At 41.4% G+C, this 27,178-nt stretch overlaps 1 protein-coding gene across 4 annotated transcripts in view; it reads right to left on the reverse strand.

Moving 5' to 3' along the window:
* cadps2 (Ca++-dependent secretion activator 2) overlaps positions 1–27,178 on the reverse strand; it is a 727,075-nt gene that overhangs the window by 403,917 nt on the left and 295,980 nt on the right. For all 4 annotated transcript variants that reach the window (XM_060839929.1, XM_060839928.1, XM_060839926.1 and 1 more), the window contains exons 4-5: positions 3,373–3,453; positions 1,550–1,786 (exon numbers count right to left, since the gene is read on the reverse strand). In XM_060839929.1, the coding sequence (XP_060695912.1) occupies positions 1,550–1,786; positions 3,373–3,453 (318 nt within the window). The remainder of the gene's footprint in view (positions 1–1,549; positions 1,787–3,372; positions 3,454–27,178) is intronic.

Below are 27,178 nucleotides of genomic sequence, written 5' to 3' on the forward strand. Positions count from 1 at the left end.
CCTCTCTGTTGTCAAAAAAATATATATATTACCACAGACCCCGGAAATCTAAAAATCTGAAAACGCTGGAGGAACTCGGCAGATCTGCAGAGAGAGAAAGGGTGAAGGTTTGGAGCCTGATGTGACTCTTCTTTCACACACTTCCGAACAGTCATTTTGGATTTGTTAAGTGTGTGCGAGAAACTGTCTCAATCTATATATAGATGGCCTTACTGGAAAAGGGGCAAAACTCAACCTCCTCTTGGGAAGTAAGGCAGGGCAAGTGCCTGAGGAATTAGTGGGGGAGCACTTTGGGACCCGTGACCATAATTCTATTAGTTTTAAAATAGTCATCTAAAACTTAAAGTTCTAAATTGGGTTAGATAGGTTAGATAGTATTAGATAGGATTTTTCAAAAGTTGGCTGGGGGAGGCAGTTCACAGGTCAAGGGTTCACTCGCAAGTGGGAGGCTTTCAAACATGGAATAAAGAGAGTTCAGGGCCAGCATGTTGCTATTAGTGCGAAGAGCAAGACTGGCACAAATAGGGAACTTTGAACGATTAGAGATATTGAGGTGCTGGTCAAGAAAAAGAAAGAGGCATATATCAGGTAGAGACCACTATATCAAGTGAATCCCTTGAGGAGTCAATGGGGATGTAGGAATACACCTAAGAGGGAAATTAGGAAGACAAAAAGGATTCATGAGATAACTGGCAGTTAAGGTTAAGGAAAATCCACAAGCGATTCAATAAGCAGATTAAGGACAAAATAGCAATCAGGGAGAGAATAGGGCTCCTTACAGATCAACAAGACACGGTGACACAGTGGTTAACACTGCTACCTCACAGCGCCAGAGACCTGGGTTCAATTCCCGCCTCAGGTGACTCTCTGTTTGGAGGTTGCACATTCGCCCCGTGTCTGTGTGGATTTCCTCGAGGTACTCTGGTTTCCTCCTACAAGTTAGGTGAATTGGCCATGCTAAATTGCCTGTAATTTTAGGTGAAGGGGTAAATATCGGGGAATAGGTGGTTTCCGTGTCGGTGTGGACTTGTTGGGCCGAAGGGCCTGTTTCCACGCTGTAAGTAATCTAATCTAATTCATGAATCTAATCTAAGACTGTGTGTAGAACTACAGGAGATGAGTGAGATCCTATATAAATATTTTGCATTCATATTTATGGTGGAGAAAAACATGGAATCTCGGGAACTCAGGGAAATAGTAATGTCTTGAAAAAAAGAGTCCACATTCCAGAAGAAGAGGTGCTGGATATCTTAAAATGCCTAAAGGTAGGTAAATCCTTGGCACCTGATCAACTGTATCCCAAGTGTCTCCCAAAGAGAAATGGTTCATGTTCACTTCACTTGTAACCTTTAAAAGCCAAATCTCCCATCTCTCAACTCCAATCGCCCACAGCTGTTAGGGGCTCATGCAGCAGGATCTCAGAAGAGAACAAATTTATTCTTGCCTTGTCATTTTTGCAGCAAAACGCTAACAAATCATTTTTCAATTCAACAGTGGCAAATTTAAAATTTTAATGTCAGACGGATCCCATGAATCCCAATCGACCAACCTCCAGCGTGAATGACAGGACGACGTCGGATTTTGAGAGCTGGATCTCGTTTTCATCGCCAATGTCCAAAAAGGAGGAATTCTGGGACCGTTTCAGCTTCTGCAGTTTAAACTCTGGTCCTCCCTTTGCCACTGGCAGACTTTCCAAATTGGCCATGAGCAGGTTAACAGAAGATTTCAGCTCTTCAATGTACATATTCTCCATATCCTTCTGGACAAACTTCAGAAACTTTCGCTCCTTTAAAAAAAGGAGTAGAATAATAAAACATCCAGAAGTGTAAGAACAAATAAAATAATAGCAATTGTGCCAATGACAGACACTGCAGGATACTGTGAAAGTACAGTGAATAAGCATGGGCTAGCAATATATACAAGGACAGCTCCCTCCTTCTGTTGTGATTGGGTGCTTGTCAGAAATGTGTGTCTACATTTAAGCTGACTTCAACACAGCCTTTTTCTGTTATTTGAATTTAAGTTTGAATTCCCCTTGCAGGCCCAAGATGCCAACAGTAACAATAGTGTCTACATGTTTGTGTTTCTAACAGTCCAGAATAGGCCTGGACACTCCAGGCTGATAGATGAATCTTCAGGACAATGCTGTGAGCAACAAGGAAGAGAAAGAAAAAGAGTAAAGGGATGTTAAAAATAAAACTTGCTTCAAACACTTCTTCTCCTTGTTTATAAAATACTGGAGTTGAAAAAAGATATTTAATTGTATGTCAATAATCATTCAATGGGCAATGAAGGATTTACTCACTTCCCAGTTGAGATGGGAAGGCAGTGCTTTGAGGATAGTCATGCTGAGCAACTAATGGTGGGAGTCTGGGAAACTTGTACAATTAAATATCGCAGAATACATACATACACACATTAGTGTTATCAGCCTTATTTAGGGTTGTATAGAATGCTTTCCCCACTGTCCCACAAAGAGGGAAAGCACTTCTGCTTGCACCTGGTAAATTGAGTACTTCGATGTGCAGGACAAACATCAACCTGCTTAGATTCTTACAACAGCCACAGTCAAGTGTGGATGCAAAAGCTTAAATAAGTCTGAAGATGGCCTCGTGGTATTATCGCTGCACTGTTAATCCAGAGACCCAGGTAATGTTCTGGGGAGCTGGGTTCAAATCCCGCCATGGTAGATGGTGGCATTTGAATTCAATAACTATCTGGAATTAACAGGCTAATGATGACCATGAATCAATTGTTGATTGTCAGAGGGAAAAACCCATCTGGCTCACTAATGTCTTTTAGGGGAGGAAACTGCCATCCTTATCTGGTCTGGCCGACATGTGACTCCAGACCCATAAGAGTGTGGCTGACTCTCAAAATTAGGGATGAGCTATAATTGCTGGCCTAGCCAGCAGTGCCCTCATCCAGTGAATGAATAAAAAAAAAGTTAGGTGATTTGGCCATGCTAAATTGTCCATTATGTCTAGTGACGGGCGGTCCTGGTGGATTATATACAGTAAACGTGGAAAAATGGGTAGGGTGCTGGGTTTGGGTGAGAAGCTCTTTGGCGGGTTGGTGTAAATTCAATGAGCCAAATGGCCACTTTCTACTGTTGAGATTTCATGATTCTATTAAGGAAATTATGTTTGTTGACTGGAAGTGTGCACTGTATGCAGGAATGTTCATCACCTTTAGGTGGATGCTGTTAGTCATCTAAGTGTGATCGTGTCCCCACGTGGCATTGCTGTAAGATTAGCACCTCATTTCTCTGCTGAACTGATTGCTCAACATGGGTAAACCTGCATTGTTTAATTTCAAATACAGTTCTAATATTCATAATAGGTAGAGTATTCATTATCAGTCAACACTTACTTTGGCTAACTGTTCGGCCATCTGCAGTCTCCCATCAAGTTCCCGTCGAATCTGAGCTGCTTGTTCATCAGCATTGTCCAGCTAAAATTCAAAATACATTTTGAGAGGTTAGGGCAGAAAAAAAAGGAAAATTGTTGCTGATGCTGGAAATCTGAAACAAAAACTGAAAATACTTCAAACGTTCAGCAGGCTGTGTAGTGGCTGTGGAAAATGGGATTGTCAATATTGATCAGAAACATGCTTGGATACACTAACACCTCTGACCACCCTCCATTCACCTTTTAAGATGATTAAGACTTTTCTCCTGGTTTGCTTGTGAGCATTAAAAATTAAATCTCAAGTTCTTGGAGAGTGATCTCCCATTTCTATGTGATTGTTGGACAACTCCTGGCAAACCAAGTGGAGAGAAAACCAAAAATAACATTTCAGATTGGGAACCTTTTCTCTCAGGGGCTTGGGAGCAAATCTTTGCACTTAGATGGACAGAATACCACGAATAAAACATAAATTACTTTCTCTCTTGCTTTCTTACCCTGTTAAATAAAAAAATAAACATATTTATGTGTATGCAAAACTTGGGAGACATCTGATGGACTTAGTAAGTAGTAATGTATGAAATAATAGTGAATAGTAGAAAATGGCAGGCAGTTTTAAACTAAGTCAAACTCCCGGGTAACCAGCCTTCCCTCTGAATCCTCCTAAATCCATTCCCTTTTCCCATTTTAAAGGCTGCTAATATGGAGCTGGTGATAATAAGTACCTATCATTTCGAATTTGGGCTCTGAAACTCATGAGCTATGAATTCTTAATGATCACAAAATGAACAAAACATTATTAAAAGGAACTAGCATTCCAACAGACTGTGCATCTGTCATGCCTGAGGATCAATCCTTAATGAATTTCTGGCTGAAAATGGCAAGGTAATGGAGGCAGATTAATAGGATTGATGATGCACATAATTAACTACATTTCCACATTACATATAATTGTAATTGTTTGCAGATCCATAGTATCAAGTCAGAATGTTTCCCGTTAGACATTACTTGCAATGATTTACAGCAGTCTGATCAGTCTATCATAACCAGAAAAAGGGAATCTGAAGTGCTGTCAGTTGAAAAGCTTTTCTTCCCTCCCTCTGGTGTATTTTTCTTATCCTAATATATCAAAGGTTACTGTAAATGCTTTGTAACATAATAATAATTCAAAAATGTACTGAGTACATAGCTTTAAAAAGGAGTTGCAGACTCAGCAGAGCTATCAATCTTGGCGAATGTTAGAAGCGAGATTTATGATCAGTGATGACACAGATCAGAAACTAATTTAAAATAGGAGAAGCCAGAAACATGTCAAAAATAAGTAAAATTTAAAACGCTTGGCAAGCCTAAAATATGATTCTTCATAAGAGTCAGAGCTGGAAGGTCATTATCACATTTTGTTATTTGGTTTAACTTCAGTGTAGCTTTGTTTCCCTGGAGATGAATGACACACCTCTGACTGAGAACTTTAAACATCAAATATAGATGGCTTTAATGACACACCTTGGGTTAAAAAAAAATTGTTAAATAGATTCTTTTCATGATCAGATTTAATAATCTCTTCTGCAACTTCTCAGAAACATCATGATATCACACCCAAACACAAAAATAACTTCAATAGGTATTTATTTAAACTTTGAATTTTCTTCACAAAATATTTTCCAAGTTGTGTAAACAGAATTCCATGTGCATAGATGAGATGATTTTTATCCAATTTAATCAAAGTTTCACTTTACCCTCCCAAGAACTGGAGATCTATTGTTTAAAAATATTCAGCCATATAACCACCAAAAAAAATCATACCTACAGGATTGCAATCCTCAGAATCACAGAATCTCTACGGTTTGTAAAGAGGCTATTTGGCCCATTGAGTCTGCACTGGCCTGCCAACAAGCATCCTATCCAGACTCTACCCCCTACTCTATCCCTCTAACCCCATTTCCCATGGCTAATCCACCTAACCTGCACCTCTCAGAACCTTATGGACAATTTAGCATGGCAAAACCACCTAATCTGTACATCTTTAGATTGCAGGAAGAAATTGGAGGAACCCCAAGCAGACACGGGGAGAACATGCACACTCCACACAGACAATTACCCGAGGATAGGATTGAACCTGTGAGGCAGCAGTGCTAACCACTGAGTTGCTCAGATATTACTCATGTTTAGCATCAAAGAGGCAACCCCATCAATTACAGGAACTAAAATATGATTTCATATGCCCAATGAGCATATTAAATGAAGTGCCGACATAGTTAGTGAATGCAATGGCAGCAATCTTCACAGAACTCTTACATCCTGGAAAAGTCCCAGCGTATTGGAAACTGGCATTGTAACAGCATTATGGAAAAAGGGAAGGAGACAAAAAACTGGTAACTAGCTGTTTGCTTAACATTGTTACTGGGAAATGTTAGAACATATAATGGATGCAATAGCAGAGCATTTAAAGATACATAATACAATTAAGCAGAGTCAGCATGGCTTCATGAAGGGGAAGTCATGCCTGACAAATTTATTAGAGTTCTTTGAGGAGGTAACAAGCCGGATAAAGAGATAGCAGTAAATGCAATACATTTGGATTTTCAGCAGGCATTTGATCAGGTACTGCACTTGCTGCTTAATAAGAGGTGTTGGAGGTAATATATCAGCATGGATAGAGAGTTGGTTAACTTAACAAGTACAGTGAGTCGGGATGAGGAGGAAGTTTTCAGGATGGCAACTTGTACCTTGTAGGGTGCCACAGAGATCAATGCTGGGACCATAAAGTTTACAACACATACCACTGACTTGGATGATGGAAGCAAGTTTACGAACAACGCAAAAGGATGGCAAGTGCTGAGGATGACACAGAGTCTACAGGGGGAGATGAAGAGGTTAACTGAGTAAGTAAAAGTTTTGTAGATGGAACTTAATATAGGAAAATATTATGGGTCATGCACTTGAGCAGAAAGACTTGAGGAGGTGAATATTATTTAAACAGAGAAAGACTGTTGAAAGCTGCAGCTGGGAGGGATTAGGAGTCGTTCTGCATGAATCCTAAAAAAGCTAGTATCCAGGTTCAGCAGAAGAAATGAAACATTCCATTTTGAATGCTGACTTTTAATTTAAAGGGAATGGAATGTAACAATAGGTGACTGGCAAAAATTATACGAGGCATAGTTAGACTACTCCCAGAATACTGTCATTGGTTTTACTCCCTCTATCCAAGGAAAGGTTTTACTGGCACTGGATCCCAGACATAGAGATTTTCTTTTGAGGAGAGATATCAAAGAAAGCACATGCAACGTGCCTTACTGACTATTGCCCAGTGGCTCTGACTTCCATAATCATGAAGTGCTTTGAGAGGCTGGTCATGGCCCACATCAACTCCAGTCTCCCAGCCTGCTTGATCCCCTGCAATTTGCCAACTGACGTAACAGGTGCACAGTGGAAACCATTTCCCTGGCCCTACACTCATCCCTGGAACATGTGGATATCAAGGACAGCTACGTCAGACTCGTACTCATCGACTACTACTCCACCTTCAACACCATTATCCCCTCCAGACTAATCTTAAAACTCCAAGACCTGGCTCCACCCTCTGCAACTGGATCCTTAGCTTCCTGACCCACAGACCACAATCAATGAAGATAGGCAAATGAACCTCCTCCACAGTAGCCCTCAACACTGGAACCGCCCCCCCCCCAACAATGGGTCCTCAGCCCCCCATACTGTACTCCCAATGCAACCATGACTGCGTAGCCAAATTCCTTATGAACGGCATCTTCAAGTTAGCTGATGACTCCACTGTGGTAGGGTGGATATTAAACAACAGTAAACCAGAATACAGAAGGGAGATAGAGGGCTTGGTGTCATGGTGCAATGATAACAACATCTCTCTCAATGTCAGCAAAACAAAAGAACTGATCATCAACTTCAGGAAGAAAGGAAAAGAACGTGGCCCCATCTACATCAATGGAGCTGAGTCGGTGAGAATGGAGAGTGTCAAGTTCCTAGGAGTAACGATAACCTGGGTAGTCTGTCCTGGACTTCCTATGTAGATGCAATGGTCAAGATGGCACTGTAACATCTCCTCTTCCTCAGGCAGCTTAGGGAATTCAACATGTTCATAAGAACTTTCACCAACATTAACAGGTGCACCACTGAAAGCATTCCACCCAGGTGTATAACAGCCTGGTACGGCAACTGCTCTGCCCAGGATCGTAAGAAAGTACAGAAGGTTGTGTGCACAGTCAGGCATTGCGGAAGCCAATCTCCCATCCATGGCATCCATTTACACTTCTCATTGCTGTGGAACAGCTGCCAACATCATTAAAGATCCCTCCCACCCTGGTAATGTTCTCCTACAACCTTTTCCGTCAGGCAGAAGATACAGAAGCTTGACCACAAGTAACAACAGATTCAAGAACAGCTTCTTCCCTGCCATTATTGTCAGAATGGACTCTCTAACTTCATATCAAGTTGATCTTGCTTTGTGCACCTCTTGTGCAGTGTAACATGAATGCCTCGCTCTGTCCACACATCCTATGTACTTCCTTGTTTTGTATGATCTACCTCTACTGCTCGTAAAACAAGGCTTTCACTGTACTCAGGTACATGTGACTACAATAAATCAAATCAAATCAAGTCAAGGTTGAGTATGTTGGGTCTGTATTCATGAGAGTTTATAAGAATGAAAGATAGTCTTATTGAAAGTGTAAGATTCTTAGGAGACTTGACATAGTAGATGTAAAAGGTTACTTTGCCTTTGTAGAAGAGTTTAGGTCCAGAGGGCACAATCTTGGGATGAGATTAACACCATGGGAGAATTGAGGGCTATCAGGAGTTAGGGATGTTCCTAATATTCAACGCTCTAAACAAGAATGCATGATGCCGAAAGCTAAATTGAAAACTGCACACAAATTACAACTTTGAAAGAAAATACAAGGATGGCTTAGCAAAAAGCAAATTCATAGGACCTCCATGAAATCTCCTACTTCAGGAAACAACTGTTACATTCAGGAGAAATCAGCTGAATTCCACAGAACTGTAGCACATCTTTAGTCACAGGAAAAGCAAATTAACTTTGAAAATTCCATAAAGAAAAGGGAATTATTGGAGGGTAGAAGTTAAAAAATGTTTCTAGAAGAGACTTTGAAAACTACAGCAAAAGGTCTACAGCACTAACTTTCAATAAAAAGTTTGGCTTTGTTCAGAATCAGCAAATCTCATGACGTTGTTTTGTTAATTACTGTCTATTCAAGTTGCTCATTAAATGTTGATGGTCTGTAATAAAATTGTAACAGCGTCGTATATACTTTACTTTCCACTAAGATACCATACAAAAACACTGCACTTACTGTTTCTTATAAAACTGGCATTGCAGACTGGTCAACTTTATAGTGCAGTGCAACCTTATAGTCAATCTTACAGCTTGTAAAATAACATTGTATTGATCTGCAGTGGTATGCAGTGGAAAATGCAGTGGTATGTTTAGTAAGCTTGCAGATGACGTCAAAACAGGTAATGAGAAGGATTGTCAAAGGATATAGCAGGATATAGCTAGATTGATTTTTGGGCAGGCAAATGGCAGGTGGAATTTAACCCAGACATATATAAGCTGATATATTTTGGAAGACCAAATACAATAAATGGCAGAGCCTCAGGAGCATTGACGTACAGAGGGATCTGGGCGTACAGGCCCACAGATCCCTGAAAGTGGCGACATTTATGGTTTAAATGCTTGAGAAGGCATACAACATATTTGTTTTCATCGGTTGGAGCACCAAATATAAAAGTTGTTGCACAGCTATGTGATACTTTAGTTTGACCACACTTGGAATATTGCATGTAGTTCTGATGACCACACACCCTACCAGAAAGACATGGATACTTTGGAGATGATGCAGAGAAGGTTTACTGGGATTTTGCCTGGTCTGGAGAGTTTTAGTTATGAGGAGAGGTTTGGATAAACTCGGATTGTTTTCACTGGAAAGATGGAGGCTAAGGGGCAACCTAACAGAAGTCTACAAAATTATGCGAGACATAGAAAAGGTGGATAGTCAGAGGCGTCTTTGCCTCCAAGATATAAATGTCAACTACCACAGGGCACAGATTCAAAGTGAGAGGGACAAAGTGTAGGGGAGAAGTGTGGAAAAAATGTTTCACCCAGATAGTGGTGGTGCCTGGAACACACTGTCTGTGAAGGTGGTGTAAGCAGACATGTCAGCAACGTTTAAGGGATATCCTGATAGTCACACGAACAGGAGGTAAACAGAGGGATAGAACTGCACTTGGGCGATAAGTGCCAGGTCTAAATAAGGATCAGTGGTTAACACTGTTGCCTCACAGCACCAGGGTCCTGGATTTGGGTCCAGCCTCGGGCAACTGTGTGGAGTTTCCACATTCTCCCTGTGTCTGTGTGGGTTTTCTCCGGGTGCTCCAGATTCCTCCCACAGTCCAAAGATGTATTTATGTGAATTGGCCATGCTAAATTGCCTATAGTGTTCAGGGATGTGTAGGTTAGGTGCATTAATTGGGGTAAATGTAAAGTAATGGAGTAGCGGAATGGATGTGAGTAGGTTACTTTTCGGAGGGTCAATGTGGACTTGTTGAGACCAAGGGCCTGTTTCCACACTGTAGGGATTCTATGAAGGACTGGGAATCAGCACAGGGTTGGTGGGCCTAAGGGCATCTTCCCGTATTGTATTGTATTCTTTCATATAATGTAACTTTGATAGGGGACCATATTATAGCACCTGTTGGACCACTTACATATAGTCATAGAGATGTATAGCATGGAAACAAAACCCTTTAGTCCAACTCATCCATACCGAGCAGATATCCTAAATTAATCTAGTCCCATTTGCCAGCACTTGTCCCATATCCCTCTCAACCCTTCCTTTACATGTACCCATCCAGACACCTTTTAAATGCTGTAATTGTACCAGTCTCCACCACTTGCTCTGGCAGCTCGTTCCATACATGTACCACCCTCTGTGTGAAGAAGGTGCCCCTCGGGTCTCTTTCCCCTCTCACCTTAAACCTCTGCCCTCTGGGAAAAAAAACCTTGACTATTCACCCAATCCATGTCCCTCATGATTTTATAGACCCTCAGCCTCCGATGCTCCAGGGAAAAAGCCCCAGCCTATTCAGCCTCTCCCTATTACTGAAACCCTCCAATTCCTGAAACATCCTTGTAAATCTTTTCCAAATCCTTTCAACTTTACCAGTATTATTCTTGCATCAGGGAATCTAGATTTGAACTCAGTTTTCTAAAAGTGATCTCACCAATGTCCTGTGCAGCCACAACATGACATCCCTGTGAGGGACTGTTAAACTGCTGTATATTGGCATGATAAGCCACCACTTCACTGAAGAACTTTGTACTTAGCCAAAGTACAAAGGGATCTGGGAGTGCTAGTCGAGGATTCTCTAAAGGTAAACATGCAGGTTGAGTCCATGATTAAGAAAGCGATTGCAATGTTGTCACTTATCTCAAGAGGGTTGGAATATAAAAGCACCGTTGTGCTACTGAGACTTTATAAAGCTCTGGTTAGGCCCCAATTGGAGTACTGTGTCCAGTTTTGGTCCCCACACCTCAGGAAGGACATACTGGCACTGGAACGTGTCCAGCAGAGATTCACACGGATGATCCCTGGAATGGTTGGACTAACATACGAGGAACGGCTGAGGATCCTGGGATTGTATTCATTGGAGTTTAGAAGATTGAGGGGAGAGTTAATAGAAACTTACAAGATAATACATGGCTTGGAAAGGGTGGATGTTAGGAATTTTTTTCTGTTAAGCGAGGAGACTAGGACCCGTGGACACAGCCTTAAAATTAGAGGGGGTCAATTCAGAACAGAAATGCAGAGACATTTCTTCAGCCAGAGAGTGGTGGGCCTGTGGAATTCATTGCCGCAGAGTGCAGTGGAGGCTGGGACGCTAAATGTCTTCAAGGCAGAGATTAATAGATTCTTGATGTCTCGAGGAAGTAAGGGCTACGGGGAGAATGCGGGTAAGTGGAGTTGAAATGCCCATCAGCCATGATTGAATGGCGGAGTGGACTCGATGGGCTGAATGGCCTTACTTCCACTCCTATGTCTTATGGTCTTAAGATATTTGCTGCATAGGAGTCAGAAACAATGTAAACGAAACCCATGAGATGTGAAGACATTGAGAAGGAATTGAAAACTGCCAATAGAAGCTTAATTCTGACCTATTTCCTCAAAATTTTATACAGTGACTTTGGAGAATTGATGTAATATTGTTTGTCTGTTATAATTTTGATAGTAAAATAAAACAAAAGATTGAATCTGTGGGTGTTGAACATTTGGCAGCTGCATCACTCCAAGGACTGTAAAAACCAGAAGATGGATTCATTGGCAGAGCATGGGGCTGACATGGCAACTCATAGTAACAGAAGCAGTGCAACCCTACTGCCATCCATAAGCGCTCGGGACTACCTTGGTTTTGTCCTTGCGTGGGACAAAATGGTGTTAAATTCATGGAAGCTGGATCACCAGATTGCTTGTGCTGTGTGGCACATTTGGGTGGCAGGAGCAAGGAAAATTGGAGCTGAGCATTTGTAAAGATTGTTGAAATTATGCTGCCACATCCTATCAATCTTCTTCTGGCAGCAAAACATTCTGCTGCTTTAATCAGAGTTGTACTCATAGAAACCCTACAGTGTCAGCCCATCAGGTACGAACTGACTATCCAAAGAGCAACCCACTCTGACCCACCACTCCCATTCTATCTCTGTAACCCTGCATTTCCCAGGGCCAATCCACTGAACCTGAACATCTTGGGACTGTGGGAGGAAACTGGAGCACTCAGAGGAAACCCACTTAGACAAGAGGAGAACGTACAAACTTCAAAGAGACAGTCACCCGAGGGTGGAATCGAACCTGGTCCCTGGTGCTGTGGGGCATCAGTGTACCACTGAGCCACCGTGCCACCCTGTTCTCCATGTTTCCATTGAAATCAGACCACAGCCTCAGAAGGTAAACAATTGGTAGCTTGTTTCTCAGGTTATGCTGCAGGTATGACATGGTTGAAAGGGATTGGCCTGGATTTTCATGTCAGTAGTGAAGCTATGGTTTACATCATTTACTCCATTCCAAAGTCTGAGACCATTTATTACAAGCTGTTATGAGAACTTGTTCTTTCCAGAACTGAAGTCTGAATCCATTGGGGAGGTTAGGAGGAACGGCTATTGGAGAGGTGCAGTTCAAGTGAAGCCATATCCTCTTTAATGTTACATGTTGAAGATATATCAATTGAGGGCAGTTAATATGCCTTCCAATGCTTCAACCGTTCTCCTGCCCCTGGTAATTGGTTAGTGCAGCAATTCTCTACTCATTATTGTAAAATTGTAAACATTAGAAGCTACACCTTGAATGCAGCAGAGATACTCTTGAAATAAGGGGTAAGGGTCATGGATGAAAATAATCCAAAGATATCTTAAAACCCAGCCTCCATTTTGAATCATGTAAATTGTACTTTGCAGACGCTACACAGCAAATTAGGTTTTTATAACTCTTGATTAGGGAAAATTGAACTTAAAAGGCAGCTAACTGGTCACAGATGAAATTGTTATTATTGCCAAGGGAAATTAAAGCTTTGAGAAGATTGAGACCTATTTATAGGCAAAACTTATCATAATTGTTAGTTGGCAACACTATAAGTTAAAAGAACAGATAGCTCTTTATAAAGCTATTCAATTAGCCTTTCTATTCACTTAGAAAATAATTAAACAATCAATAACGTAATAACTGCCAATGATCTATTTCTTGTTTTTGATTTAGGTGTGGATATACTTCTCAGGACTGGGTATTTAAAAGCTGCATTGTCTGAAAACTGGGCATTTTTAGAAGCTGCTGTGCATTATTGTTTACAGACAACTAAAAATGAAGTTACATGAACAATTTTGCTCACCCCTGTGAGACTAAACAGGTTATCTGTTTCACAATTTGCACTTCTGGTCTATTCTTGCACTCTAAAGAAACCTTGGTCAAAAAAATGTGGTGCTTGAAAAGCACAGCCAGTCAGCAGCATCTGAGGAGCAGGAGACTCAATATTTCAGGCGTAAACCCTTCATCAGGAATGTGGTGGGGGGGAGCGGGAAGGACTGAGAGTTAAATAGGAGGTGGGGGGTGTCTGCCAAGGACATGAAAGTCCTGGGCCTCCTCCACCACCAGATTCTAGCCACCCATCGTCTGGAGGAAGAACACCTCATCTTCTGCCTTGGGACCCTCCAACCACACAGCATCAACATTGATTTCACCAGTTTCCTCATCTTCCTTCCTCCCACTTCTTCTCAGATCCAACCCTCCAACTTAGCACCGCCCTCTTGAACTGTCCTCCCTGTCCATCTTCCTTCCTACCTACTCACTCCACCATTCCCTCCCCTCTGACCTATCACCATCACCGCCCACCTGCATCTACCTATCGCCTTTCAAGCTGTGTTCCCCCCCAGTCCCACCCCTGCCCTCCTATTTACTCTCAGCCCCCTTCCCACATTCCTGATGAAGAGTTTATGCCTGAAATGTCTACTCTCCTGCTCCTCGGATACTGCCTGACGTGCTGTGCTTTTCCAGCACCACACCTTTCGACTCTGACCCTCCAGCATCTGCAGTCCTCACTTTCTCCTCTCAAGAAACCTTGTCCCAGACTGGGCAAAACCTGTCATGGCCCCAAGCTGCTCGACCTGAAAACTAGCAAAGTCCAAAATCCAGCAAGGTCTCAGTTTTTTGTCTGTAGTTTTGACAGTGCACAACAATAATAGTTCAGAGATCTTTGAGGTCCTCCAATTCTGGCTCACTGTTTAACCTTTTCTGTTTAATTATGGCTCCTCTGGTCTTATGCTGGATAATGGACAATTACTTACCCTGTGCAAAGCTGAATTCTGTAAATACCAAACTTGAGCAGTCCAACAGGCCAGGGCGAGCTTCCAACAATTCATGCCACTCTATCAAAGCACACGCATGGCTCAAAACATGGGCAAGTGGAAAAGACGGCTTACAAAGGTGTTGCTTTTCCAATCACAATTTTGCCCTCCCCACTAGGCACTGGCCCCTAAAGGAGCACAACGCCAAGATAGCAGAGGGATCACGTGAGGCCAGGAAGAAATGGACTTGCGGAAACAGCACAAACCAACGGCAGCTACAATCTCAGATAGGCTGGAGTGACAAAGTCAATCTATGGTCAGGATGGAGATTGTGGGAATGACTGGGAAGGAGAATAACTATGAATGGAAGGCAGAGGGGAGTCTTTGCGAAGGAGGAAATAAAGAATTCTCTATGAAACAGAATCCACGTGAAAGAGAGAAAGAATCCAGAAACTGGAAGTGAGCTGGACACAAACATCCTTCCCTCCTATTCCTCCCTCCTCAAAAACCCTTCCAGGGAACAGTCCAAGAGGAAGAAAATCCACAATGAAGGGTGACCCGCAATTGAACATCCACGTTCATTGGAATTCTGCTGATTTAGCTCAGAACGCATGCCATCAGTGGTGAAGTAAGGTCAATGTTAGTTAAACCCAACACCTTACCTCAGCCCCTGACCCCTCTCCTCTCTCTTCCCTGGTGATCAAGATTGTTGTCTAAGGTCGTGGTTTTGAAAGGGTTCACACTGAATACAGCACTAAACTACACCCAAACAATAAGATGTAGTTACTAAATTACACAATGTGTGAAATCATCCGTTTTGTTCACTGAAATCCCCACTTTTACCAGAGATGGTGGAAAACCTCCATCTTGGTGGCCATATTTGGCTGAGGGACTTGAGGCTGTTTTCGTTAGAGAGAAAAAGGTTGAGAGGTGACTTAATAGAGACATATAAGATAATCAGAGGGTTAGATAGGGTGGGCAGGGAAAGCCTTTTTCCAAGTATGATGACGGTGAGCATGAGAGGGCATAGCTTTAAATTTAGGTGTGACAGATATAGGACAGATGTCAGAGGTAGTTTCTTTACTCAGAGAGTAGTAAGGGTATGGAATGCTTTGCAATGGTAGTAGATTTGCCAACTTTAAGTACATTTAAGTCGTCATTGGACAAGCATATAGACGTACATGGAATAGTGTAGATTAGATGGGCTTCAGATTGGTATGACAGGTCGGCACAACATCGAGGGCTGAAGGGCCTGTACTGCCCTGTAATGTTCTATGTTCTATTTAACAGAAAAGTTCAGCTCCTAGTAGAGATTGGTAAACAAGATGAGACTATGGAGTTGGAAATCCAAATTCATTAAAGACAGAATTGTTGGAATTACTGCTGAGTCTTGGTCAGATTTGTTTTTTAAACAGTCCAAAGAACACTTGACTTTGGCGAAAGTCATTCAGATGGTGACTGAAGCAGAAGTCTGAAAGCAACATAGATCAATCCTAAGAGGGATGATCAAACTTATCTCAGGAGATCAAACTAGAGAAACACAAACATACATATGACTAGTTAACATGAAGAGCAGCCCAGAAAGTAGATGTTAAAATTTAGTGTCAGCACTGTGGAACAAGAAATCTTCACAGGCACAACCAGTGGCCAGCTGTTAAAAATGAATGTTAATTCTGTAAAACAGTAGAGCACTTCCAGAAAATATACACAATTAGGGCACAGTTTCAGAGCAGTAAGTATCCATTATTCATACAAAGATCTTAATGATGTGGAGCAAACTACAATATAATACTCACAAAAATAGAGGTCCAATATATTCACTGGGGGAAATATGTGATCTAAGCAATTTATTTTGGCAAGAAGCAATTCATGAGCACCTCATTAATTGTAAGCTCAACACTGGAACACCACTGCTACATTATCAAATCAAATCCTATATCGGCAAGGCTACATTTGAACTACAGCATACAATTTTGGTCGCCCTGTAATAATAAGGATATCATTAAATTAGAAAGGATTCAAAAATTATTTACAAGAACGTTACTGACACTGGAAGATTTGAATTATAAGGAAAATATGGATAGGCTGGGACCTTTTTGCCTGGAGCGTGGGAGGTGGAGGCATGACATTACAGAGGTTTATAAAATCTCGAGGGGCATCGAAAGGTGAACAGCCAAGTTCTTTTCCCCAGGGTAGATGTGTTCAAAACTTGAGAGTATGGGTTTAAAGTGAGAGAGGAAGAATTTAAAAGAGACTTACAGGCAACCTTTCCACAAAAGTGATGCATATATGGAACAAGCTGCCAAAGGAAGTGCTAGAAGTGGGTATAATTGCAACATTTGAAAGACGTTTGGATGGCTACAAGAATAGGAGAGGCTGAGAAGAATATAGGCCAAATGATTCTGGTTCAGTGTAGGAAACCTGGTAGGCATGGAGGAGTTGGGCCAAGGGGATTTTTCCTTTGCTCTATGGCTCAATGACTGCAGTTGAAGAAACAGAGGCTACAGCCTACAATATGGGCCCAGGTGCAGACCACACGATCAAGGTCATTGTACAAGCAGCGTTGCAAATAGGGACTTCAGAGAGTAGAGAATATAAATGCACAACATGAATCAAGAAGTCTCACTTGAGTGTGGATATAGGACTTGACCTCAACATTATATAAATAGTTAAAGGAGTTAAACTAGTCACAGTTGACAGACAACTGGCCAGGAGATAGCCAATCATACCATGACTGGTCAAGGAGACCCCTGTTACAACTGGTAAAAGATCAGCCTGACCTGGAACCACAGGAGAGAGGAACGTTAGTTGTTGAATATCTAGTGAATGTAAACCAGTGGAATAGTTCATAAAGCTTCCTGGATTCATGGTAGAACCCAGAAAAATGACAAAATCCACACAGATTATCCAGAAGAGAATTATTTCATTTGGTCAACAGGATGGAAATATGACTGTACAGGGTTGACAGAAGTGTTTTCCAACTCTATCAAAGCCAAACAGAATTCAGATGACAAAGGTAAACAAATGTTTGAGGTGACATAAATGAGAAAACTAATGCACTTTGAACCTTTTGAGCTCAATAATGTATCTTAACTGAAGTTGATCAGACAGCAACACAGTCTGGTGAACAACTCATTAGGCTGACTTGAATTTGATGTCAGATGATGATGTGACACGGATTCATAAGGAACAGTCAGATCTTCATTTTCCAATACAGAATCATCAGTAAGAGTGACAAAGACCATGCTAAGTAAGCAGCAATCCACAAGTAGTATGACTAAAGAAGTTAATATAATGGGTTAACCAGTAAAGCAAGCAGACGGGGTGAAGGCAAGCTTCAAAATAACCCACAAGATGAAATGTAGAGTCTAAATACCTCAGGCCAGGTTGCCAGCAGTTTGAGAATAAAGATTTTGTTTATTGACCAAAGACTCCACGGATGCCACCAGCTGAGGTTGAACATCCACAGATTCAGAATACAATTAAGATGGAATTACCTGATCAGAGATCCGGGATATGAAGGAATGGCCTGATTCAGAAAGCTGGGACACTAGAAAAAAGAAAATACATGTTTCATCAGGGCAACCATCCTCCATAAAGGAAAAGCATGAAATGAAAGGGGCTCCAGATGACGCAATGGGTTCAGCAAGGAAATATTTCCCATGAAGGACTTCCAAGAGTGAAAAGGTCCTGCAGTGGAGAGAGACTTCACAGATCCCAGAACAAAATCAAGATCAGCAGTCCACAAGCTAAAGACCTACCAATTTTCCAAGTCTGATGAGAATACATTCTGAGAGAACTGAGATTCCTCCAGACTGCCGGAATGTGTGAAGTCAGAGATATGGGAAAAATGAAGTAGAAGTAAATATAATGCACACGTGGAAATGAATGTGTAAGTGTTAATCCTAAAAAGAAAAAACTTGGGGTTGGGGGTGGGTGGGGGGGGGGGGGGAAGAAACACGATACATGATAATGGTTCATAAAGAGTTATTGTTGAAGACTGTATTAGGTTGCAGCCCATTTCCTAAGGACTCAGAGGGGCAATTCTGCTCATCTTAACATCTCAAAAAGGACAAACATTTTATTCGAAGTATCCCAACAGACTTAGTTACAATGTCTAAGACATTTCCACGAGATTGCAAACATGCAATAAACCACCTTGTTTAAGAAATTAATCTATTCTCATCAAAATACCTACGGATTTTCCTCTCACGTTAGCCAAAGTAGGCCTTGGAGTCGTAATGGAAGCAATCTACCCAACTACACATTGGTAGTAGTTAGCATCGCATGAGTAAAAAATGAGGTCTGCAGATGCTGGAGATCACAGCTGCAAATGTGTTGCTGGTCAAAGCACAGCAGGTTAGGCAGCATCTCAGGAATAGAGAATTCGACGTTTCGAGCATAAGCCCTTCATCAGGAATAGCTTATGCTCGAAACGTCGAATTCTCTATTCCTGAGATGCTGCCTAACCTGCTGTGCTTTGACCAGCAACACATTTGCAGCAGTTAGCATCGCATGCCCATATATCAAAGACTTGGAGCCTAATCTATATTTCTAACTCAGACTCTTAAGCAAGGGGGAATAACTTAGCTCTGCTGCTTTCCACTTTATTAATGGTGCTCTCTGGCAACTACCTCTTTTATAAATGGTCAATTCATTGCTTTTACATTGTGTGATTTTTTAAAAAAAATCAATATCGTGCTATAACTACTCCTTCTGAAATTTGGCACCTTGAATGAAAAAAAAATAGAATTTGCCTCCTCATGCAAAAGGTTTTGATACAGCCAACTCCCACAGCTACCTAGATGGCACCTCCTCCCACTCACCCTCCTGTAAAAACGTTATCCCTTATTCCCAATTCCTCCACATCCATTGTATCTGCTCCTAGGAGGAGCAACTCCATTCCAGAACTTCCCATGGGTCTCCTACTTCAAGGACTGCAATTTCCCCTCCCACGTGGTCAACAATGCCCTCCAATGCATCTTCTCCACTTCCTGCACCTCTGCCCTTGAACTCCACCCTCTAACCACAATAAGGATAGAACCCACCCCGGTCCTCATCTTCCACTCTACTAATCTCCAGGTACAGTGCATTATCCTCCACCATTTCTGCCACCTACGATCAGATCTGCACCCCCCCACCCCAACCCCATCAGAGAGCTATTTCACTCCTTACCCCTATCTGCATTCTGCAAAGACCATTTCCTCCGCAGGTCCCTTGTTAGATCCACACTAACCCACCCTCCACTCCCAGCACCTTCCCTTGCCACCGCAAGAGATGTAAAACTTGCACTAACAACTCCCTTCCTCACTTCCATCCAGGGTCCCAAAGGATCTTTTCACATCCGGCAGATATACTCCTGTGCACCCAAACACCTCATCTACTGTGTCTGTTGCTCTTGATGTGGTCTCCTCTACATTGGGGAGACAGAACGCCAACTCACAGAAAGTTTCAGGGAATATATCTTGGACACACGCACAAAACAACCCCACCATCCTGTGGCCGACCACTTCAACTCCCCCCTCTCACTCCCCCAAGGACATACAAGCTCTGGGCCTCCTCCACCACCAAATCCTAACCACCCAATGCCTGGAGGAAGAATGCCTCATCTTCTGCCTTGTGACCCTCCAACCAGATGGCCTCATCCTCGATTTCACCAGTTTCCTCATCTCCCACCCCCCCCACCTCATCCCAGATCCAACTCTCCAACTTTGCACCACCCTTTTGTGCTGTCCTATCTGTCCATCTTACTTCCGACTCCTCTAGCCTATCACAATCACCCCCCCCAGCTGCCTTCCCCCACCCCCAGCCCCACCCTCCTATTTATCTCTCAGCCCCCTTTCTGCACTGACATTCCTGATGAAGGGCTTATGCCTGAAACGTTGATTCACCTGCTCCTCGGATGCTGACTGATCTGCTGTGCTTTTAAAGTGCCACATGTTTCGACTATAGCCTGAATAGGCAAGTTATACAATACAAACAGTAGCACCATCACCATATCCTTCCCATAATGTACAAACCCTTCAGTCATCCCTGAGTGTGGAAAACTTTTCAGTTGTGAAATGGCATTAGCCCTGAGGAACATTCATGGACTATGACCAGTGACCAGTTCAGCAACCACCACAATTCGGGCCCTACATCCATAGGAACTACTAATCTTCTAACTCCCCAGCAGCTTCAACCATGAATCCTTATTAATTCCTCCTTCCCTGTCCTTTCTCTAACTGGCAATAGAAATCAGCCATACGTAGATTAGAGCTTTATAGAGTATAGAACATCACTGTGTAGAGATGATCAATGCTTCAGATCCTCTCAGCTAAATCCTCAGTTCATTATGGATAACCAGAGAAAATTATTTGAAATCCTTTTGAGATAGAAAACAAACGATATAAAAATAAAGCAACACTGTTGGCCATACAGTCTTGAAAGATATATTTATCTTTAAATGTTTTGAGGCATACTTCAAGCTAGTACAGTCAACATAGTCCCTGAGCAACCAAATCCCAACCAAGCCTATGTCGTAAGATGGCAGGAGTACACGGTACAATGAGCAATTCATTCAATTTTGTTGTTGGAAAGAATAATGATGTCAATATGAACTTCCTATCCGGCTTGTTACAGATGTTCCAAATTTCCTCATGAGAATCCCTCAAATTTATCCGTTTGGTGGAACAGATGACCAGATTCATCTGGACGAGTTTCCAATTTAAAAGCCCCGCCACTGCTACTATTAATTAGCAACACTGCTACCAAGCAATGACATTTCAAGGTGTCAGAATGCCTCAGAAATGGCTGGGGTTAAAGAAAACATGGGGCCATGCAGAGGACTGCCCCAGGTTGAATCCTCTGAGCATGCTGAGTTAGTCAATCCCAAGACAACAAATATAGAAAGTGTCACAGTTGGACTCAAAATGACTGGGTTAGGGAGGGACATAGGGGGCAGAATTTCCTGTTCTGATTGCTAGAGCAGAACACCAGCACCGGAACAGAAGGATAGAAAAATGCTTGAATGTGATGGCCTCAACAATTCAGCTTCACACTGAATACAAGGCACGTACATGAAGTAGAAAGGATCAAAGCCTTAAGGAAATGCAACAAAAAAAAATCAAATGAAAAACAACATCGATTTACCAAAGCTTTCAAATTAGTGCAATGATTTCAATTTCAGCAATAACGTGCCTCAAACATATTTCTTTTGTTCCGAGTTCAGTCACCCATCATTAAACATCTCTTTTAAAGGTCTCCACACAGCTGCAAACCAATTTGAATTGATTGATAGATCAAACTCAATGCCTGTAATCAAATCAATAAAGGGATTTCAGGCATGTTTCAAAATACATTTGTAAATTTGTTATTTGGGGTAAAAGCGACAAGCGAGACTTTTTAAAATCAATTGTTAGGACAGTACCCAAACAATACACAAAGGTTGCTATAGAGGATGAAATGGGTTTTTCAAAGGAGTTTTGAAAGTGTCAAGATGGGAATTGTGCTTATTAATAGTTGTTCCTTAATAATCACAGATTCAAAGGCTGAAATGATATTTCTTATTGAGAATTCTAAAGTCATAGTATTTAATAACCCAATGCTTCCCTTCCCAGAATTTATTTAGCAACACACTACTTCCTTGGAATAAATTTACCCTTTGAAAACAAGTAATACATGGTTTTACAATTTGAATGAATTATTAACCAACAATAGTGCCTGACTGTACATGTTATATGAATAGGTTGAAATTTGCCATGGAAATATGCCTGTAACAAATGAAAATGTGATCTCGCAAACACACTTTAAGGAAACATTTCCATATTTAGTTGGAGTGCAATTTGGAGGGATATGTGCAGATGTTAGTGGGGCCATGAACTTCCTGCCCTTGTCCTTCTGGGAGGTAGAAATCACGGATTTGGAAGGTGCTGGCGAAAGAGCCTTGTTGAGTTGTGACAGTGTATTTTGTAGATGGTACACACTGTATGTAGAGGGTCTGAATACTTAACAAGTTGAATGGGGTTCCCATCAAGCAGATGGTTGCCTCATTGGACAGTTTCAAATCTCTGAAGTGTTGAAACTGAATGCAACCAAGAAAATGCAAAATATTCCATTAGGCTCCTGACTTTTGTCTTATAGAAGACAAAAAGGCATTGAGGGAATCATGAGATCACTTTTTGACTGCAGAATTGCTAGTTACTGAACTGCTCTTGTAGCAGCTTCACTTAAGTTTCTGGTCAATGGTAACCCCAAGATATTGATAGTAATGTCATTGAATGGCAATGGGAGACCATTAGATTGCTGAAGATAATCATTGATTAATACTTGTATGATATCAGTATTACTTTGCACACCTAAAACACAAGCTGGAATGTTGCCAGGGCTTATTACATACAAGCACAGATAGATTCATTATCTGAAGAAACACATATGAAAAGGAACATTGCATAAAACCCATGAACATCTCCAATTCTGACTTCACAATGGAGTGAAAGGAGTTGCTGAAACAGCTGAAGATAGTTAAGCAAAGGAAAGTGCACTGAGGAACTCCTACAATCATGTTCTTGGGTTGAAATGATTGGCTTCCAACAACCAAAACCATCTTCCATTGCGCTAGGTATGATTCCAGTGGGAGGACAGCTGCCCTACCTCCCAGCTGCTCCCACCCCATCAATCCCACTCCAGAAACTGACCCCTATCCCATTGATTTTAATATTGTGAAGGCTTCCTGATGTTACATTCTGTCAAGTCCTTTCTTCATGTCAGGAACAGTCATTGAACCTGAACTCTGGACATTAACACTTTTGTTAATGTTTGAATAAAGTCTATCGTGAGGTCTTGAGCTTAGTTGTTCCTGAGAGAACTCAAAATGAGCATTGGTAAGTAGATCATTGGCGAATACATTTAAGTGTTGTTTGATTGTACTGCCAATAACACCATACCTTATTTTGTTGCTGATCGAGTGTAGATTGTTTTGGTGGTAAACTGACTGTATTGGATTTCTCCTACTTTTTGAAAAAAGGAAATAGCTGAACAGCTTTCTGCCTTGTAGGATGGCGTTTAGTATTGCATTATCCTGAAAGCTGTACTTGGTTGCAGGTACTGCATTGTCAAGTGCACTCGTGCATTTGCCTAGCTATGCCACTCTTTAAATGTTGCATTTAGGTTGTCATTTGTTGCAGATTTCTCAAGAAAATTAAATACTGACAAGTGATTAAAGTAAGAATCTAAATTAGTGTTATTCTCCATCAAGTTTGTGTTCAGAAATGATTAACCACCCAGGGACAATGCAAAATTATAGATGCAATGCCCTGCATTCTTTTTGTTTTTCTCTTTCCCACTCATTTGCCTTATTTTGTGTAGGTGGTGACATTTGTTTTCCTCCGAAACAAAAGCTTTTTGTTGGAACTCTTATTGATTAGTTCCAACTTTCAGAGATGGCCTCAAAGCAGCGGATTTTTTTTAATACATCTTGCAAACAGCATGGAATAAGTATTATACAGTCGTGAAAACGCTGTTTTCTAGTGCAGTGCATCATCCCAATGTCTGGGCCAGATTTCAGAATTCAAATCTCATTTTCAAGACTTGATGGCCGTGAAGGTTGTGTTCATAACATGGTCAAACAGATTGATTGCCAGTCTGAAAATGCTTCCAATAGGCATGATGTTCAGGCAGGAATAGCAACAGAAGGCAATGGCGAATCACAACATACTTAGCCACACATAAGCATGAACCAATTCACTAGAAGTTCTAAGTCACCAATACCTTTTTAGAGAGATGGAAACTATATTATTTAGTCAACAGTATAAATGGTTTGAGACCCATTTATTTGTTGGAAGTTAAATCTAAAAGGATTAAATAGTAATAGGGACATATCATTTGAATGCCCAAGTTAGTACGGTATCTTTATGAGCATTTACTCAGATATATATGAAATTTAAATTTCGGAGCAACTCTGATAAGTGCAGGAGGTTGCTGTCAACTAAATGTCTTCCAGTAGTCCACTTCAATTTATGCCATGCTTTTGAAATCTGCACAAATCTCAAATGTATTCAACAACACTTGCGAAACTTTGTGCTTGTTAAATTGTCATCTATACATCAAACAAGGTAAAGAAGTATCTCAAATACATGTGAAACTAATACGGCCAACCTAAGTTCCATTTAGATTATATTGCTTCACTCACAAAAGACAAATCTACAGTTCTTTCACTATGAAATAAACAAAGCCCAGTGATGGCACAATGCTACAGAAGAAATTGCGAGGTCGGTCCAGCAATCTGAATCCAGAAGTGATGGTGGACACGCCAATGAGTAATGGACTTCAAGGCTTACACACAGCATTGAACCACAAGACAAAAGCCTGTGCACGAGCACTGTGAAGGAGTACAGGCGGATTGCTCATGGTACAGCATGTGGTGAACAATGGGCTAGATTTTCCAAGGAACAGTCAGATTATCACCCTGTTCCTAATATTTTACATTAATAAAGAGCTCTGCATTTTTTCCTGACAAGCGATCCCAATCGCAGATCCTATAGAAATCCGAAGCATTTCTTAAATTCAACTGTGCCCTTGTCATACAGGGTAGTTGGAGGAAGGCAAACCACATCTCTCTTTCTCCTGGCAGTAGTCAGCATGCTCTAAATGTCCAGTAGCACAGGGAGCCACTCTGACAGTTTCTGTGAAAGGTTAAATGTGTATGGCAAGTGTGAGATCAGTGTACAAAATGGAAGGATACTAAATGGGCAGAGCACAAATGGGAAGTGTGCCAGGAAAGTAAATAAGAGCTTAGGGTGGTTAGGGTGGATGGGGGACTATAATATATTCCAATGGGAGATGGGTAAATTCATGTGACAAAGGGAGAGGGGTACTGGGTCCAGTGATTGGTTGTTGTTGTTGGTTTTGATGGCTGGATGTGATGTTACGTGCCTGGGGAAGAGATGGGTGACGGGACTTTCAGGTCCCAAGGTGGGGTGAGGTAATGTCAGAATCATGTTGCATTGTTGGAGGGGTCGTGATTCAACCAGGGTGCGCTCTGTCCTTCATTAAGGAAATGCTACCCCAAGGTGCACAGAAGTAATTGTAGATCTTGCATTGAACAATGGTGAGAAGAAACAAGAACAGGGTACACTAAGGATGATGATGAGCCAGCAAATGATGGACCATAATTTGCTTTATCAGTTAACAGTGAATGAGAGGCAGGCATTCCCTTGTTTGTCCCACTCTGTTAAGATATACTTAACTATAGTTACTCAGCATGTGCAAAAGAAGTGATGAACTGCAAGTATAACTGGAGCCCAGATCTATAGGGCTCTCAATAAAGATATTCACCTTCCTCTTCTTAAATTGATCGCTCTGTTCAATAAAACCCTTGAAGTACACTCAGATAAATACAATATCAGAGAAATCTACCAATCAAAGAATTGTAGAATAATACTGGAAAGGAAAAGACTATTTAGTCAATCATGTATGTGCTAGCTCTTTGAAAGATCTATCTGTAGTGATTGTAATGAGATCAGCCAGGTGGACTGCACAGAATATGAGTTCCTGATTGGGTCTGTTAATCTGGCCCAATCAGGGAGTCCTAGCTGACAGATATCAACAGGAGTGTCTTTCTAGTGGTGGAAATTGAATAAAAATTTGTACACCTTGTGTCTTTCACTGTGTCTCACACCTGCACACACAAACAACATGGGTGCTAGGGAAAAATAAACACTACTGAGGTTAGGTGGTAGTGGGGGTTGTAGAATTTAAGAAAAAAATATAAACAGGAGAATATAAGCACTATTGCTGTTAGGTGGCAGTGTGGGGAAAAAGATTTTAAAAAGAAAAACTAAATAAACAGGAGTTTTAGAATCTCTTCAGTTCAGGAAAAAGAAGATAAAAAAAATATAAACAGGAGTGTCAAGTGTTCTGCTCACTCTGAGAGCTGGCTCTGACGGAGCTGGATCAGTATCAAGGACTTCCCATGTGTAAGGAAGAGGTGACAAGGTACTAGCCTCTGTGGAATTATTTCACTATCAACTTAGTCTCACTCCTGCTCTTTCTCCATAGACCAGCAGATTTTCCCCTTCAGGTAACTGGGTCAAATTTCACTGGTTTGTGTGTGAAGTGAAAAATCAAAGAAACATCTGAACCTCTGCAATCAAGGGAGCAAATTCTCAAACACAACACAACCTTGAAACAATTTCTACTGACAAAACTGCAAGTGAAAATTTGGCAGTTGTTATTCTGGTACACAAACCTGAGTTTCAGCTCCAACAGATTGCACGCCTAACTTAAACAACAAAAACAAGGAGACTGTCATCACAATCATAGTATACCAGGCATTTTGCAGAGGATGGATGCTACCTCTTTGATTATCAAAGGAACAATATCTGACATTCAGTTAACCCTCTTTCTTAATCTGAATGAGCACTTGGCCTTAGGCTCTCCTGAGCTCAAGTAAACAGTCAGCTTCTATCTACAGCCTACCAGACACAAACTAACCAACCGAATTTGCTATCCAGAGTTCCTATAAAGTACGCTCGGCTAAAGTCTCCATGATGAATATTTTTAAATCATAGTACTCATAAAGGAGCATGCTCCAGGACCAGAAAGCATTAAGTACCATCTCTATGAATGCAAAGCTGCTACTCAAAAACTGTAGTACAGTAGCAACTGTACACATGTGCATATATAGTATAGGGTGTAGTTTTGAAGCAAAGTTGAAACAGTCTCAATAGGTGCTGTACAAAAAAGTATGCCTGTTCAAAATCTGGATTTAGCGCATTATGTTGGGGCTAAAGGTTAATTCTCATGATTTAAATGTCCATGGAGGCATTGAAACAGGCTGTTGCATGTTTATCACACAAACACTAATTCAAAGGAAATTTTGTGAAACAGTATATCTGGTGCCCACTCATCCACTTCCATT

Source organism: Hemiscyllium ocellatum, chromosome 19, assembly GCF_020745735.1.
Source record: "Hemiscyllium ocellatum isolate sHemOce1 chromosome 19, sHemOce1.pat.X.cur, whole genome shotgun sequence".
Classification (NCBI taxonomy): domain Eukaryota; kingdom Metazoa; phylum Chordata; class Chondrichthyes; order Orectolobiformes; family Hemiscylliidae; genus Hemiscyllium; species Hemiscyllium ocellatum.